This window comes from Pelodiscus sinensis, chromosome 1, assembly GCF_052426305.1.
Source record: "Pelodiscus sinensis isolate ZL-2025 chromosome 1, ASM5242630v1, whole genome shotgun sequence".
Classification (NCBI taxonomy): domain Eukaryota; kingdom Metazoa; phylum Chordata; order Testudines; family Trionychidae; genus Pelodiscus; species Pelodiscus sinensis.
Genome location: NC_143052.1, coordinates 85386783 through 85405280, shown reverse-complemented (window position 1 = coordinate 85405280; position 18498 = coordinate 85386783). Strand labels below are relative to the sequence as shown.

At 39.7% G+C, this 18498-nt stretch overlaps 1 protein-coding gene across 10 annotated transcripts in view; it reads left to right on the top strand.

Annotated features, from left to right (window-relative positions):
* Positions 1-18498, top strand: part of ANKS1B (ankyrin repeat and sterile alpha motif domain containing 1B) — an 821971-nt gene that overhangs the window by 786478 nt on the left and 16995 nt on the right. For all 10 annotated transcript variants that reach the window (XM_075933985.2, XM_075933942.2, XM_075933974.2 and 7 more), the window contains 2 exons: positions 1349-1435; positions 8193-8330. In XM_075933985.2, coding sequence (XP_075790100.2) covers positions 1349-1435; positions 8193-8330 — 225 coding nt within the window. The remainder of the gene's footprint in view (positions 1-1348; positions 1436-8192; positions 8331-18498) is intronic.

Here is an 18498-nt window from a genome sequence, read left to right as displayed (position 1 = left end):
ATGTATATACATAGATGTGTGTGTGTGTGTGTGTGTGTGTGTGTGTGTGTGTGTGTGTGTGTGTGTGTGTGTGTTGGTTAACTATGAAACTTGATTAGCAGAGCTAATTACCCTCATTGTTCATGGAAACGAACATAATTTCAGAATCTGGTTGGCCGCATGGTTTTTAATTTCATATTGTTACAAATATATAATTCTGTTTGAATCCTGAGAGAATAGGACCCAATTAGAAGATCTGATTATTGTCCCTCTCCTTCAAAATCATGATTATTTTGCTGTCTATGGTTAACTCTACTTTTTTCTCAGACATATTATTTCCAGATACAGTAATAGTCCTTAGTTTAGATCTGTGCAGGTTATTTTTTGTATGTATTTAGCACACTATGGCTGCGTCTAGACTGGCAAGTTTTTCCGCAAAAGCAGTCGCTTTTGCAGGAAAACTTGCCAGCTGTCTACACTTGCTGCTTGAATTTCCACAAGAACACTGATGATCTAATGTAAGATTGTCAGTGTTCTTGCGCAAATACTATGCTGCTCCTGCTCAGGAAAAAGCCCTCTTGCGCAAATGCTTTTGTGCGAAATGGCCAGTGTAGACAGCTAAAAACTGTTTTGCACAAAAAAGCCCCGATGGCAAAAATGGCCATTGGGGCTTTCTTGCGCAAAACCGCGTCTAGATCGGCACGGATGCTTTTCTGCAAAAAGTGCTTTTGCGCAAAAGCGTCCGTGTCAATCTAGACTCTCTTTTCCGCAAATGCTTTTAATGGAAAAACTTTTCCGTTAAAAGCATTTGCAGAAAATCATGCCAGTCTAGATGTAGCCTATAAGTATTGGCTTTCATCTTACTTAGCAGCTCTAATAATCTCTCTAGATTACTTTGCAGCTTGCTCTCTCTGACTTTGGTGTTATCTCCGTATTTGATTGCAACTGAGCTTGTTTTCTTGGCCAAAAAAAATGTCATTGATCCCACGTCATATTTTTTGCTATCTGTGGCGCTCACAATGAATGCTCTCTGAGCCTTATTTACCAACTAAGTACTAATACATGCTACAATAGTTTTATATTATAGAGTTTTGTCCCTACTCATATTTCACCTTACTAAAGTGTAAATATAGCCATTCAATTATTTTTCTCTAGCAAATTAATATCTGTGTTGTAGACTGTGTTCGCAGCTTTTTCACAAGCCCAAAGCATAATCCAGAGACAGAGAAAAATATTTAAATTAAGTTTTTCTTTTTCTTTAATTCACATATATTTTTCCAATAGAAGAAAAAGAAGAAAAAATGTAATGAGACTACACTTGTCATTGCAGAACAAACTGTTCTAACAGCTGTCTCACTTTTTATTTCAGAAGTCCACAGAGCAAATGAAGAAAGTCCCTACTATTGTTCTATCAGTCTCTTACAAAGGAGTCAAATTTATTGATGCAACAAATAAGGTATGTGTAATTTTTGGACATCAGATTTTATTCCTCATTGTTCTAAAGAAGTGATCTAGCAAAAGCAACATGAGGATCAAAACTTAGATTTCAGGTACCCCGTTTTTTTTCCCCTCTCCTACCCTGAACACACAGAGTACCTCTGTCTCTTTCTCGCTCTCGAAATCCACTCTTGTGGGCAAATAGAGCAGCAGTGATGGCACTTCTGAGGGAATTATGTCCAGTCTTCCTTCATCAAAGAGAAGTTCAGCAAAAGAAGGATTTGACAGGATATCCCTCCTCACCTAAACAAAATCCCCAACCTGTATTCCCCTTACAGTACATTATGCAGAAAAGTATATACTCCAGGCTTTTCAAAAAACAAAATATCCCATACGTGATATTTATTTCCTTTTCCTCACCCCTATAAGCATAGTAAAATTGTGATATTTTATAGAAGACCCAACATTAAAGTTTAAGAGCTACAAGACTGGTCTGATAGCTTTCCAGCTCTCAGCCATTTTAAGGGAGTGTCATAGATGGTGCTTGCCCTTTAGTGCCCCCTTCTGGCCATGTATGGCTTTGCTGGGGCATCCCTCAGTTTCACCTTGACTCAGGCTCCCTTAAAAAGTCCATGCTGGCCAGATATACAGAACTTTCCCCCTCTGGGAAATTTATTTCTTCCAGACTGATGTCTTTCAAAAAGAAAATGCAGCTGGACTCAGCCCCATCTCCCTGATGGTCTTCCTGCTGTTCCAGTATCTCTTGCCTGGATTATGGCCTTCTCCTGGTGTCTTTCCCCTATTGACTCAGGAGCCTCTTTACACCCTGCAGGCATCTGTCTACTACTTCCATCTGTCTCCCCTTTCCTAAGACCATGTAGCTTCTCTTTAGGTCCAACTGAACATCAGATAATCAGTGCAGGTGCACTGGAATCTGCTCCTTTTCTTGCAGGGGCCAGTCACCCTGTGACAGGAAGTTTACAGGTATTTGCACTCTGTCTTTCTGTACTGCACCAATTTCTTCACAATCACTATGAGTCTCCAAACTTCTTCATTATACTGTGTGCCAGGGCATCTGGTGTTTGTACAGGGTTTTTTCTCTAATTAGATTTGCAGCATTATAAACCACAGCACAAATAGAAAGACAGAAGAACATAGTGCTGGAAAGTATGAGGATTTATTGCTCAGCTAAAATAAAATTTGCAGGCTTCTTACAGGATATATAATGTACTAGCCTCTAAGATGACAAGAAAATACTAATTATATCAATTCATGCAAATAACAAAAAACATTGTGGTGTTACTTGGTTTCATGTGTGTTACTGGCCTATCTCACTGGGCTACGAGGGTTTGTGACTGCTTTGCATTTTTGGCCACACTGGAGAATCTGGCTCATGTACTATCCCTTGTTATCCCTCAACCTTGCCATTGGCAGTCACTTTATGTAGGCATTAAATTAGAAGTGGACCAATTTAAGAAGGCTTTTTCATAGATTCTAAAGCCAGAACAGATGATGTGATCTAGACTGCCCCCTGCATAACAGAGGCCAGAGAACTTCCTCCAAATAATTCCTAGAGCAGATCTTCACTTTTAGAAAAACCAATTGTGAGCTAAAAATTGCATGTGTGGAGGAGTATGGGAAAAGACCAGAACTCATTATGGGAGAAATAAATGAATAGTATGTCAGGGTACGTCTAGACTACAGGCTTCTGTCGACAGAAGTTTTGTCGACAGATACTGTCGACAAAACTTCTGTCGACAAAGAGCGTCTACACTACATTCAGTTCTGTCGACAAAGCAAGCTGCTTTGTCGACATGGTAGTGTGGGCGCAAAGGACAGTTTACATGCAATAACACCTTCTGTCGACAGAAACTCTGTCGACAGAAGGCGTTATGCCTCGTAAAATGAGGTTTACTAGCGTCGACAAAACTGCTGAGTTCTGTCGACGTTATGTCGACAGAACTCAGCGGTAGTGTTGACGCAGGTATAGTTTTGTCGACAAAAGTCCACTTTTGTCGACAAAACCCTGTAGTCTAGACGCACCCTCAATGTCCTCATTGGCACAGCAAAAGACCTAAGGGTTTCTTTCAAGTCTTCGTGTTCCATCAGGGGCAAAACTGAGTTTTTACCTTTCCCTCATTTCTTTTGGAGGAACATGGCAAATTTTATGTTTGCAAATATTCTACACTGAAATCTTACATGCTGGAGTGCAAGGGTTTTTCTGTTTTGGCTAGAAAGATAGGTAATGCATCAGTCCTATCCAGTTTCTCAAACAGCAGCATATCTTCTCACACTTGTGAACTCTGGACTACATTTCCCTACTGTTAAGTCCATGTAGCAATCTGCCACTCTCCTGTGGCCATTGCTTCTAGCTCTGCCCATGTGTGTGCTCTATCCAATTCCCTCAAGTCCAGAAACAAATTGCTGTGTGGAATCTCAAACCTAGCACTAACTGGCTTGCTTCCAGATAAGCCTGCAGCTGATGGCACCTGTTATGTATCAATAACTAAAGGTTGTGTAGTGTTCATAAGAGTTACTGTCATGTACATGAAAACCCAGCCTCATTTACACTATGTAATCAGAATGGCTGTGTCTAGACTGGCAAGTTTTTCCACAAAATCATCTGCTTTTGCGGAAAAACTTGCCAGCTGTCTACACTGGCCACTTGAATTTCCGCAAAAGCACTGACGATCTCATGTAAGATTGCCAGTGCTTTTGCGGAAATACTATGCTGCTCCCGTTCGGGCAAAAGTCTTTTTCCAAAAAACTTTTGCGCAAAAGGGCCAGTGTAGACAGCTCAGATTTGTTTTCCGCAAAAAAGCTCCGATCGCGAAAATGGCGATTGGAGCTTTTTTGCAGAAAAGTGCATCTAGATTGGCCACAGACGCTTTTCCGCAAAAAGTGCTTTTGTGGAAAAGCGTCCTGCCAATCTAGACGCGCATTTCCGGAAAATCATGCCAGTGTAGACGTAGCCAATAAGTTTTGCTTATCTCAAGATCCTATGCCGAGTTATATCTGACTCCCAGTTGAAGCAAATCAGTATCTTTTCTTTACACTTTCCAAAGCCTCATAACATGCCTAGTAGAGCCAAATGCCTTAACTTAGATATTTACAGGTTAGAGTTTCCTTGAAAGGACTAAATATTTTCATAGATCAAATTTGCAGGCTTTGCCATTTCAGACTAAAGACTATAAAATCAATAAAACTACATACTCTTAAATTGTTATGACAAGGCAGGGGTTTAGATAGTGGAAGGACTCAGAATTCATTCCACCAGAGTTGTATCCCTGGTTATTTGGCATCTGAATCATACTTTGACTCAGCATGCTGTTGAAAGCAGAAAGGATGAGAGTTAGAAAGAACAGTCTTTAGCTTTCTTTATTATTGATCACATCTCGTTTACTACTTTCTGGAGGATTTGTGCTGATAGGTCATCTCCTAAGAATGAGCTGAGACAATGAGAATCAGCTGAGACAATTAGAGAAGAGAAAGGAAGGTTGCTTTTCAGTAATTAGAACTCTGCAAAGGTATTCCTTAGCAGAGCCAGGCTCAGCTTCCTTTCTTTGTTGCCTTTTTCAGAGCTTGCTGAGTATCTTTTTAACCCAGAAACTAAGTAGCACTTTGTGGATGGGACCTTTTATACCCTTAGACTTAGAATCTTTGGTCATTGCCAGATTGGTGCACTCCGGAACAGCAAACTGGTTTGTAATGGTGTCAGTGCTTACATGGCAAGAATATGGTTCTGCGGTGGAAGTGTCCCAGGAAAATCTAGGTCACTGCAGGCAACTTGCAATGGAGGGAGAGGGCTTTTTATAAAAACTACATAAAGGGAAATTCAGCTGTTTGTTTTGGACCATGGAAATTCATAGGCCTTTCCTTCCTTTCTAGCAAAAATCTCAGTATGCATAAATGGTAAAAACCTGGAGATTTCAAGTTAAAATGTTGCAAAACACTCTTGTGAATTTCAACTACTGTAGTTTCAAAACACAAATCTCTAAACCAGTGCACTTTATGCTGAGACCAAGGTACGTGAGAGGGTTACAAAAGTTAGCAAAACTTTTAGTAAGTTGAAGCTATTTTCAAGTATATAGGATTTTTTAAATGAGGTCAGTATTATGTGGTTCCTGGTTTGGGAGGAAACATTTCAAATATCATCTGGGTATAAATTCCTTTTTCATCTTTAATGCAAAATTGTAACACATCAGGAAACTAACACCTCAGTTTTTACTGTGATTTTAATTCTGATAAAATTTTTGCCTAGGCCAACAGTTCTCAAACTGAGAACAAAAGAAATATAAAGAAAACCATATTATTGTATTTTGCCTAAAGCAATACAAAATCAAATGAACCTTAAATATAATTGAGTATAAAGATCTTCACAAATGGGTGTCCATTAAGGCCTAATAATTGTTTATTGTTATTTGGTATGAATAATGCATTATACAGAAATAGAAATCAAATAATGTGCTACAACAGTTTAAGAGTTACAATTTATTTTGGATTTTTGCATAATTTGAGTATAAAAGTGTTGGAATGATGCCCTTTGATCCAGAGTTTACTCACTCATTATTTCCTCAATTAGCTATTAATAGACCTTTTAGAAAACTTGCCAAGTTTGCAAGTTCATCTTGGCAGGTTAGAAGACGACAAAAACAAGAGAGACATGCTCAAAGAATCCTTTTACTTTGCATAAATGTTACTGACACAGGTTAGCCATAGAGCTTACTGACTCTGACATTAGACGTTATATATTATAATATATATGTTTGGTGCCAAAAAGCGTGTAGCAGCACAATCGTAGAGATGATTCAGGGGGTAGCCGAGTTAATCTGTACAGAAAAAACAACAAATGGTCTGGTAGCACTTTATAGACTAACAAAACATGTAGATGGTATCATGAGCTTTCATCAGCACAGCTGTGCCCATGAAAGCTCATGGTACCATCTACATGTTTTGTTAGTCTATAAAGTGCTACCAGACCATTTGTTGCTTTATAGTAGAGATGACATGCTGTGGACAGGAACATTCTGTGTTTGTAGCCACATGAGTAACACTGGGATTTAGGAAAGCTCTTACCCATGCAGTGAAGACCATACTTATTCGTGAATTCTCTTTGAGCATGTGCCTTTGTCAAAATCGAGGCTTAAATCTATAACCAGAATTCAGTCTCCTCTTCGGCTTCCTCGGTCCTCTGGCCTAAACATGGTAAATGTACAACAATATTTTTACACGGGTGAACATTCATTTGTCAGTCTTTTCACCCCATCAGACAGCCATGTCTTGGCTTTGCTTCAGTACCATTCTGTAGTTTAATTTGGCCATTACCCAAGTGTCCTTCTCTGAATGAACAGTTTAATTTCTCCATACCCCTCCTGCAGGATGATCTTGGCAGCATATTGAGATATATTGCCATATTTTTTCAAAGAAACCCTTTTCCTAAGTAGAAACCCCCTTAACAGCTCTGTGTTATTCATTGATTAGTATTGTTATTTCTGTTTGAGGTGGAAGAGTCAGATTGAATTTCCTCAGAGTGCAGCATGCAAAGAGCCAGAGTACGCACCTGCAATGTCTTATCCTGTCTCATCTGCCTGTGGGCTGCAGTGGTACCATATGCTGATTGTCAGAACAGAAACAACAGCATCAATGGATATACAACTAGAAAATTAATAATCGATTATAGTTATTCTCTCATCTGAGTTTCATGAAAGATGCCTCCTTATCGCAGGATATCATGTAAATAACACAGTGCTCTCATTTGAAAAATAACACAGAACTGTAGGAAAGTTCCAGCTTTTTGCAGTTTCCTGTAGGATTCACTATTGGTGATAGATAACATTTTGGATACTGTTGGAAGGGGCAGAATTTAATGGTCTGTGAAAGAAGCTGACAGTGTGATATTTTAATCACAGTTTAATCAAAGACCTAATACCATTGAAATATTTTAATACATAGAATGACTGTAGCCTTAATACGCTAAAAACATTTATCCAGGGGCTGAACAAAGACATTCCCTGGATGGGCCATTAGATTCAACACCCACATGACATCAAAAGCGAAGTGTCAGACACTTACAGCCTGCTCCAAAAGCCTCATTTAGCACAGACACTTTAATTGACAGGGTTTTTTTTCTCCTTCCCATTCCTCTCTTTCTGCTTCATATTTGTTCCTCTGTGCCTCTTGCTCCATTCATCTAAAGAAGTGTGTTGTGCCCACAAACGCTCATGATACCATTTATCAATCGATAGATAGATAGATAGATAGATAGATAGATAGATAGATAGATAGATAAATGATAGATAGATTATCTAAGGGTATGTCTACTCAGCAACATTATTTCGAAATAACTAGTGTTATTTTGAAATAACTTAATCCCCATCTACCCAGCAGCAGTTATTTCGAAATAATGTCGAAATGCTGTCAAGCTGGAGGACTTCTTACTCTGATTCCTGTAACCCTCATTGTTTGAGGAGTAAGGGAAGTTGGAGGAAAAGTGCTCTATTTTAAAATAAGTGCTATGTAGACACTTCCAACTTCAAAATAAGCTACGCAACTGACGTAGCTCAATTTGTGTAGCTAATTCTGAGTTAAGCCCTGCAGTGTAGACATACCCTACAGTGCTACAGGACCACTCATTTAAGTTTTTTTTAAGTTACTTACTAACATGGCTACCCCTCTGAGACATGCTAAAAACAGATAAAGTTATTACTTGAGGGTCAGCCACACTTAAGTCCTCTGTTGACCGAAAAACAATGATACTTCCATTCTTTTTTTAACAGAATATTATTGCTGAACATGAAATCCGCAACATTTCCTGTGCTGCACAAGACCCTGAAGACCTCTCAACATTTGCATACATCACTAAAGACTTGAAGACTAATCACCACTACTGCCATGTATTCACTGCATTTGACGTGGTCAGTTTAAAGAAACTGTTTCATTTGACAATATCCTTTAAAAATCATTTTCATTTAAAATTATCTGTATAAAATAAGTAATATTAAATGTTACATATATTGAAAAAGTTTAGAAAGAGTCAGGTAGGTGATAAGATGACACTGCTGAAGGATTAGAAAGCATTTCTCTGTGATGTTGGATCATTTCCCCTCATTCCTCTGTGGAAAACTTTTTCCTCTGCAACAAGTTTACTTATGATTCTCAGCTGTTGATTCTGATTATCAGGTTTGGCAAACAGCTTTCTCCAAAACTATTTAATACATACAATTCCTTTAGCTGACTTCTATGGGAATGGCTCATAAAGTTTTTTATGAAAAGTTTGGTCATGCCTTCTGAAATCTCAGGGCATTATAAAGAAGTAAAAATCATAAATACTCTCAAACTCTGATCTATTTCCATGAAAACAACAACGTATTGCATAGTTGGACCAATGTACTTTATGCTTTTGAAGCTTAATCACAAAAGTAGTCAAGTACTTTGGCTCGACCCGTGAAAGCAAGTAAGCTTTACTTGAAGCATCTGTGTAGTCCCATTGAAGTCAATGGCACTGTGAATCCTGGGAATGAATGTATGGCTGAGCAAATGGTGATGGCTGGAGGGCTTTGGCTTACTCGGCCATGGGAAGAAGAACTGCAGAAGGGAGATGGAATCACCTGATCAAAATGGAGAAGAGTATATTCACACACAGACTCATCAGCCTAGGGAGGAGGGCTTTAAACTAGGTTCAAAGAAGGGATGTGACAAACATCTATATGTAGATATTTAAAAAGAGAGATGACCTTAACAGAGGGCTAAATGTAGGGCAGGAAATGGAAAATTACAGATAAGTTTGGAGGACTCTCAACTGCTCAACGTCTTAGGTGTAAATAAATAGAAGGAAAATGTGAAATAAACAGGAAGAATTGGAAATATTAGTTCATAAGATAAATTATAATTTTATGGCATTTTGTGGGATAAATCTCATGACTGGAATATTGGTATAGAGGGATATACTTTGTTAAGCAAGGACAGGCAGAGGAAAAAAGGAGGATGTGTTGCATTATATATTAAGAATATACACATTTGTTCTGAGATTCAGAAAGCAGTGGCAGGCAGTGCAGATCAAAGTCTGTGGGTTGAAGATATAAGGAAAAAACAGGGGAGGGGTTGACATTGTGATAGAGGTCTACTTCAGACAACCAAATGAGGAGGAGGTGGATGAGGCATTTCTTGAACAAATAACAGAAATATCCAACACACAAGAGCTGGTAGTAATAGGGGACTACACAGAATCTGTTGGAAAAATAATTTGGCAAAACACAGAATGTCCAGTAATTTCTTGGACTGTATTGGGGACAACTTTTTGTTTCAGAAAGCAAAGGAAGTAATCACCAGGACAGCCATTTTAGATGTGATTCTAATTAACAGGGCGGAATTGGTTGCAAATCTCAAAGTGGAAGTCAATTAGGATGAAAGTGATCATGAAATTGTAGATTTCATGATTCTAAGGAAATGAAGATGTGACAGCAGCAAAATAAGGACAATGGAATTAAAACAGACTCAGAGAACTGGGTCCCATGGAAGGAAATCTAATGAAAATAGAATTCAAGAGAACTAGCAATTTCTTAAAGAGACAATATCAATGGTGCAACAGCAAACTATGAAGAAAAGATAAGAAGGCAAATAAGAGGCCAATATGGCTCCATCAGGAATTCTTTATTGACCCAGAAATCAAAAAGGAATTCCATAAAACATGTAACAAAGGACAAATTGCTAAGGATGAGTACAAAAGAATAGCGCAGACATACAGGGACAAAATCAGAAATGCTAAGGCATAGAATGAGTTTCAGCTAGGAAGGGACATAAAAACCAAGAAAAAAAGGATCTATAATTACTGGCAAGGGAAAGATGGAAGTACAGGTTCTCTATTTAGCAGGAAAGAAGTAAAAATGGACGACATCAAGACAGCTAAGGTATTTATTGCCTATTTTACTTCAATCTTTACTAAAAAAGGGTTAAGGGTGATGGGATTCTTAACACTATTGATAGTAACAACAAGGAGAATTAACACAAACCAAAATAGGGATAGAATAGATTAAATAATGTTTAGATAAATTAGCTGTATTGATGGCAGTAGGACCTGCTGAAAATCACCCTAGCATACTTAAGGACTTAGCTGAAGCAATCTCTGAACTATTGGAAATTATCTGCAAGAATTCAAGGAGGTTGGATGAGGTCCAAAAGGACTGTGAAAGGGTAAATATACCTGCCTTAAAAAGGAGAGCAAAGAGGACTCAATGACTGTAGACTAGTCAGACAGACTTCAGTACTTGGAAATATACTGTAACACAAAACAATCAATTTGTAAGCAACTAGAGGCTAATAGGGTTATAAGTAATAATTAACATGATTTGTCAAAAACAAATCATGCCAAATGAACCTAATTTTCTCCTTTGAAAGAAGTATTGGCACAGTGGATAGGGAGAACCTGTAGATGTGAAATATCTTGATTTTCTGTAAGACTTTTGACACAGTTCCCACATGACATTCTCGTAAACCAGGAAAATGTAGTATAGAATAGATTAAATTAATATAAAATGGGAGCAAACTGGTTGAAATACCTTATTCAAAGAGTAATTATCAATGGTTTGTTGTCAAAAAGTGGGAGAAATATCTAGTTTAGGGGTTGTAGTCTTACAGGGATTTTCCCTAGATCCCGTAATGGGACAATATTTTCATTGTTTATGGAGTGGTGAGTGTGATTACGGTCATGGAAGTCATGGATTCTATTAACTACCGATTCTGTTTAGTTTCCAGGATCTCTGTGACTTGTGCTGATGGCCTGAGGGCCACCTGAGCATCCTGGGCAGCCCCAGGGTCAGCCACACTGGCCACTGTTGAGGCAGCCTCAGGCCAACATGCACCCATGCCCACATCCTGCATCAGCAGGAGTTTGGGTGCTGGAGAGAGTTGGGATGTGGGAGGGGATGAGGGATCTGGGTAGCACCTACCTTGGGGTGCTCCTCAGAAGTGGCAATGTCCCTTCCTCAGTTCCTAGCTCTGTGCGCTGCCTTTGCCTGCAGGCACCACCCACAAAACTCCCACTGTCAGCATTTCATTACCAAAGGGATTTGCAGAGATGGCACTTGGGGTGGAGGTAGCGTGTGGAGCTAAGACCTGAAGGAGGGACATGCCTCTAGATAAATTCATGGAGGTTAGGTCCAACACTGGCTATTAGCCAGGATGGGTAGGGATGGTGTCCCTAGCCTCTGTTTGTCAGAAGCTGGCAATGGGCAACAAGGGAAGGGTCATGTGATGATTCCCTGTTCTGTTCACTCCCTCTGGGGCACGTGGCATTGGCCACTGTACTGGGCTAGATGGACCTTTGGTCTGATCCAGAATGTCTGACCCTTGGGCCGCCTCCTCCCTAGCACCCATAATGCCTCTAACCACCTCTCCCCAAGCACCTGCAGTTCCGCCTGGCTACTCCACCCCAAGATTTAGTCTGAGGTATATAATATAAATCCTGGGCAGGTGATGCTCTGTGAATTTTTGTTTATTGCCTGTGACCTGTGCATGACTTCTACTAAAAATACCCTTGACTGAAAAACTGCAGCCTTAATTATAATACTTGCAGATGACACAAGCAGAGAGGGACTGTTAGCCTTTTGAAGGACAGAATTAGAATTCAAAACAAATTGAGAAAATGGACAATTAAGTATAAAAGGGTGAAAAATATCAAATGCAGAACTACAAATAGGGAAATAAGTGGCTAGGTAGTACTACAGCTAAAAAGGGTTTAGGGGTTGTAGTCAATCACAAATTTAATAGGTATTAACAATGCGATGTATTTGCTTAAAAAGTTAATATAATTCAGGAGTATGTTAATAGAAGCATTGTATGTAAGATGCCACAGATAATTGTCCCACTCGGCAAAGATGAGGCCTCAGGTAGAGAACTGTATCTTGTTTTCGGTACCACAATTGAGAAAAGATGTTGATAAACTGGAGAGAGTCGAGAGCAACAAAAATAATAAAAGGTTTAGAAAATTTGCCCTCTGAGGGAAGGTTTAAAAAATTGGGCATGTTTAACCTTGGAAAAAGAAGACCTGGGGAGACCAGATAAAAGTCTTCAAATATGTTAAGGGCTGCTTTAAAGAGGGTGGTGATAAATTGTTCTCCATCTCCATTGAAGGGATGACAAGAAGTTAAGTCTTAAGCTGCAGCAAGAATGGTTTAGGTTACACTAAATATTAGGAAAAACTTTCCAACTATGAGCATTACTTAAGCATTGGAATATGCTAATAAGGGAGGAGTAGAATTCCTGTCATTGTAGCTTTTTAAGAACAGGTTAGACAAGACCCGTCAGGGATGCTGTAGGTATACCTGGTCGTGCCTCATTGCAAGAGACTGGACTAGATGACATCCCAAGGTCCCTTGCAGCCCAGTCCCTTCATTGATTGTGTTTAACACTGTAAGGCTATGTCCACATTACCAAGTTATTTGGAAATAATAACTCCTGAAATAACTATTTTGAAATAAGCTTATTCCTCTTCTCAAGCAGGAGTTATTATTTCAAAATAATAAGCCCATTATTTTGAAATAACAGGCTTGGTAGTGTGGATGCTTGCTTTGTTATCATATATATAGTAGCCCAATGTCTGTGACTCTGTAACACTTGAAATGCTGGTTGTTCCCTCTGGGCGGCACTGTTGCCTCCCTGGCTGTTCCCTCTGAGCGGTGCTATTGCCTGAGTCACGTCCTTTGCCTCCCGCCGTGGCTCTCGGCTGACTTCTGCGCCACTCAGCTGCGCCGCTCAGCGGGGGAGCAAGCGGCGCAAGCGGCCGTTTGGGCTCCCCGCTCCCCATGCAGCACAGGGAGCACGGTGCCCAAGCGGCTGTTTGGGCTCTGCGGTTCCCCAAGTGAGAGGCAGGAGGGGAAGGAGAAGAGAAAGAGGGAGACTGAGAGAGAGGCTGGAGGCGGAGGTGAGCTGAGAGAGAGGGGGGGGAGGCAGTGGGAGGAGGAGAGAAAGAGAGATACACACACACACACAAACACACACACACACACGGAGCGAGAGACCGGAGGCTCAGGAGAGAAGATCGACGTGGAGGAAAGACCTGAAAATCCCGTCTTATGCCGGGCTAATTGGCTAGTTTTGAAATAAGGGGTGTTATTTCAACATAACTCTCCAATGTAGACATGCCTTAAGAGTTTTCCTGAATTGGGCCAGAGTGCTCAAAAATAAGGGGCTTGATCTTATAACATCCTAAAATGTATATGTTTAAATTTTTATAGTGTACACACTAGAAAAGCTCAGGATAGAAAACCTTCTTTGCTAATACATTTTCATGTTATTGTATGCATCAAATGTTTACATTTGCTTGGATGAAATATATTTTATATTTAAAGAGAAGATCACATAGATAGCTGAACTACAAGGCTATATAACTCTTGAGATCCCAAAGATACCATGGTAACTAGCTACCACAGTGAATCTCAAGTGGTTTGTAAATTCATAAGAAAAAATTGTTACTAAGCTTCCTGTATCTGTTGCTCTTCAAGATGTGTTGCTCATGTCCATTCAGTATAGGTGTGTGCTTGTCCCAAGAACAGTTACTAGAAATTTTTCCCTCTGTGGTACCCATCCGAGTGACTCTGGTCCCCTCTGGTGCCACATACTCATAGGGTGCATCTATACTGCACTGTTATTTCGAGATAACTAGTGTTATTTTGAAATAATGTGAGCGTCTATACAGCCGTTCTGTTATTTCAAAATAATTTCGAAATAACAGATGGCTTATTCCTAAATCTGTAAACCTCACTCTATGAGGAATAACACCTATTCCGAAATAGCTATTTCAAAATAAAATGTGTATGGACGCTCCACTTCTGCTATTTCAAAATAGCCCCTCACTGGAGCCATCCTAAGGTAGTCCTCCCCAGTGCCTCCTGGGGCTCTAAATTGAGATAGCACATCTACATTAGGGAAGTCTGCCTTGGACTAATCTTGAGGCTTCCCTGCAGTGTAGATGTGCTATTTTGAAATAAAATATTTCAGAATAACTATTCCAGAATAGCTTATTTCAAAATAAGTGTGCAGCGTAGCTCTACCCGTAGTGCTAATATAAAGGGCCCAGCCAACCCTGCACTTCTTGGTTCCTTCTTTCCAGCTATCTCCAATATATAGAGGGAGGAGGGACGGAATGAATATGTGCAACACATCTTGAAGAACAAGAGTTACAGAAAGGTTAATAACTGGGGGGGTTAGTTTTGGGGGGGTTGTTGTGGGGTTTTGAGGGGGTGCGTTGAATGATTGCATGTGTCCATTCCAATGAAGGTGACTCCCAAGCAGTTGCAAAGAAGTTAGAGTTCATGGATGTGCTGACTGTAAAACAGCTCGACTGAAACTGACATCCCTAGCCTGTTGAGTAATATGCCATAAGGAGCAGAGAATGTATGCACCAATTTCCTGCACTGCAGATGTCCCGCATAGGACCTGAGCCTGGAATGATTCCTGCACTCTAGGGCTGCGTCTAGACTGGCATGATTTTGCAGAAATACTTTTAACAGAAAAGTTTTTCCGTTAAAAGTATTTCCGCAAAAGCGCGTCTAGATTGGCACGGATGCTTTTGCGCAAAAAGTGCTTTTGCGCACAAGCATCCATGGCCAGTCTAGATGCGATTTTGCGGAAGAAAGCCCCTATCGACATTTTAGCAATCGGGGCTTTTTTGCGCAAAACAGTTCTTCCCTGTCTACACTGGCTCTCTTGCGCAAATATTCTTGCGCAAGAGGGCTTTTTCCCGAGCAGGAGCGTGAAAGTATTTGCGCAAGAAGCACTGATTTTGTACATTACAAAGTCAGTGCTCTTGCGCAAATTAAAGCGGCCAGTGTAGACAGCTGGCAAGTTTTCCCGCAAAAGCGCCCACTTTTGCGCAAAATCTTGCCAGTCTAGACGCATCCTAGTGGAATGGGCAGTCAGGATAACTGGAGCCAGAATGCCTGCCTGCTCATATTATGTGTATGCATGCACAATGTGATCCACTGTGAATGTCTCTGACTTGAGACAGGGAGACCTTTCATCCTTTCTACAATCTCTATGAAGAGTTGGGTATATTTACAGAACGGTGTAGTGCTCTCTAAAGAATGCTCAGGCACTTCTAATATCCAGTGTGAAGATGTTCTTCCCTGCTCATATGTGGCTTTGGATAGAAAACAGGCGGAAATTACTGGGAAACTGGGAAACCACTTTTGGGAGGAAGCTGAGGGGGAGAGTGAGGGGGAAGATGCAGCTGCACCTTACCCTTAAAGAAAACTGTGTATGGAGGCTCTGACATGAAGGCATAGTTCTCTGAGATTTTTTTGCTGTAGTAATGAAGTCACTTTCCATGAAAGATATGACAAGGGCTACATTGCCAAGGGCCTAAATGGGGATCCATACATTTTAATAAGACCAGCTTTAAATCACATGGAGGAACAGGATATAGTCTCTCCAGGCCCTTGAGAAAATGGATAGACATCTCATGTGAACCAAGGAGTAGAATGTCGAAATCAGTGCAAAATGAACCTTAATAAAGATTCTCTTGTATTGGCAGTGACATCACTGTTGACAGCAAGAGCAGGTTCCTAGCAGTGGCAAAAGCCTCCAGTAGTGGATGGCATCATAGTAGCTGCAGTATCTTGGCAATAGTTTGTCCAGTACCAGTATCCATGCAGGAACCAAAGCCAATAGCATTTTGACTGCTAAGTTGTTAGAGTCAGAGTCACCATGCCTGGCCAGTCTTGGAGTCAGGGAACATCCTCTATTGGCCTGTACTGTCGTCTGCCTCTTCTTTGTCATCAGAAATGGTGAACTGTGTTATGCCTCTCAGATGGGGGGTGGAGGACTCCTCCCTGACTCCAAGTGGCTCAATGCTAAGTTCGACTGGTCTGGCTTTGAGGACAGTCTCAGATGTCCCTGTTAGCAGGGACTAGAGCCTAGTTTCCCAGTTGTTCTTGGGGATTTTCTTGAGTTCTACATATAATTTGAAAAATGTCACTAGACTTCAATAAGAAAAACATGATTTTGTTTATTGTATGCAAAATGTTCCTCGGCCCATAAGCACGTCTGTATGCTGCAAAGTCAGTGGGAGTTTTCGGTGAACAAGGAATGGGAGACTGGTCCCATTTAAAAATTCTGTTTTAGCATACCTTTTTTTCCAATCTAAATTTATAAAGCTTTCAAAATGACCTTCTGGATATTAGCTCTCAAGACAGAAGCCAAAATAGCAGATAAAAGCACTTAATTCTTATTTTTAGGGGTGAACCTATATGCCTTATGTCTCAAAAATCTTATTTTCAGGAAAAATCCCTACTTCTCCTACTACTATAGAAAAAACACCTGAATAAGTGCATATTACACTATTACTTTACAATTCTCTTTTGTGTTGTTTAGCTAGCAAAAAGTAAAAAATGCACAAATATGTAAAATCCTCAGAGTATATTGTGCATGTATTCTTGAAACACATTTCCCATGAATATAGATCAGTTAGATACATTAGAAACAATTCAGCTGTGTCTGAACATGCCACTTTAGTTGTGGCTCTTAAGGTAGTATTAGTAGGTGGTAGAATAGAAAGGTTTAATTATTTTAAATAGCTGTTCAAGGCCTTTAGAAGAATTTTTATTTTTTATTAAATATTTTTATTTATACATTTCTTTCTACTGAGATTTAGGTGTGACTAGGGAATAGAAAGAAAATTAAATATATATTTAAAAATATTATGCCTTGATCAACAAAATGTGTTATTAATTAAAGAAAGCAGAATTAATGAAAAGTAAACCAGCTAGAACTGCCCTGATTGAGTCAATTTGATTTATTAATTTTCCCAATCCTTTGAAAAGCTCATAATAGCTACAATGTACTGTCTCTTGTCAATAAGGCTTAACACAAGCACATATAGTTCCAGGTGTAGTAGATCTAATTAAATTTCTCTCTGCCTTGCAAGTGGAGACTAGAAATTCAGGATAATTCCAGTATTTTCTTTACTCTGGGTACAGTGCTAAATGCCGTTAGCACTTACCATGGCTATTTTAAGAAACACAGATAGACTTTCATGTCTGGATGTTTTAACATAGTATTCTCCTGCTACATAATTCTCACCAGGGTGCTGCCTGTTCAAATATTCTATTTGTTTTATTTTTTATTTCTCAGGATGTAACATTTTTGATGCCAAGCACAAACACCATCAAAAAGAAGCTAAATGTGCACAAATAAACATGCAGTCGATTGAGATCACCTTTTCTATTTAAAGTACAGAGCTTGTTTGTTCCTATGGTAGCTTGATCTTGCAAGCGTATTTTTGCCCATAGAAGCAATATACTCCTAGGCTACATAACACATTTATGAATAACTGCAAAAGTTGTTCTTATATTCAGTGTATTACAATAGTTCTATCCAGCAAATCCAATTCTGACAGTGGAAAAATGTGCATTTGCATTTTATTTTTAACTATATATTTTGTCACTTTAAATAAACAGATACACTCAGTACTTTAAAATCAATACATTTAACCCCTTTTTTAACTTGCAAAAAATGGTCCTTCTAATTTCACATTTTCTGGTGAGAAGAAATCAAAATTAATGTAAGGAGAGGTAAACTGTGACATTTGTTGATATTAAGTTAGTATTATGAGGTGACTGTGTGCGGCATAGCACACTTACATAAAAAGTAATGTTTCTGCCTGAAAATGCCCAAAACATCAGACTTTGAGAATGTACAAATATGGGACCTTATTCATCAGTACAACAAAGGCTGCTTTGCACTCCCCAATAGTACAAAGAAGTCATAAACCTGGTTTCACTTGCCACGGAAGCATTCCCTCCACCACAGAGGGGTCCTCCAAAAATAAGCTACCATGGCAGATCCTATGCCAAACTGCAGTTCACCACAGGGCACAGGTCCTTAGCCCCTAGGAATAGAAATCAGCCAGTGGAGATCAGAATAGCCTTAGGTCAGCTTCAATTCATGCCAGGTTAGACCAAAGCCTGCACAACATAAAGCTATCTTCTCCTTCTTTTATATCCCTCAAGACTTGCACTGAACACTCTTGGGCTGGGTCAGAGAATTGGGAGGTGGGTGTGGGTGTGGATGAGTGGGTAATCTCATATG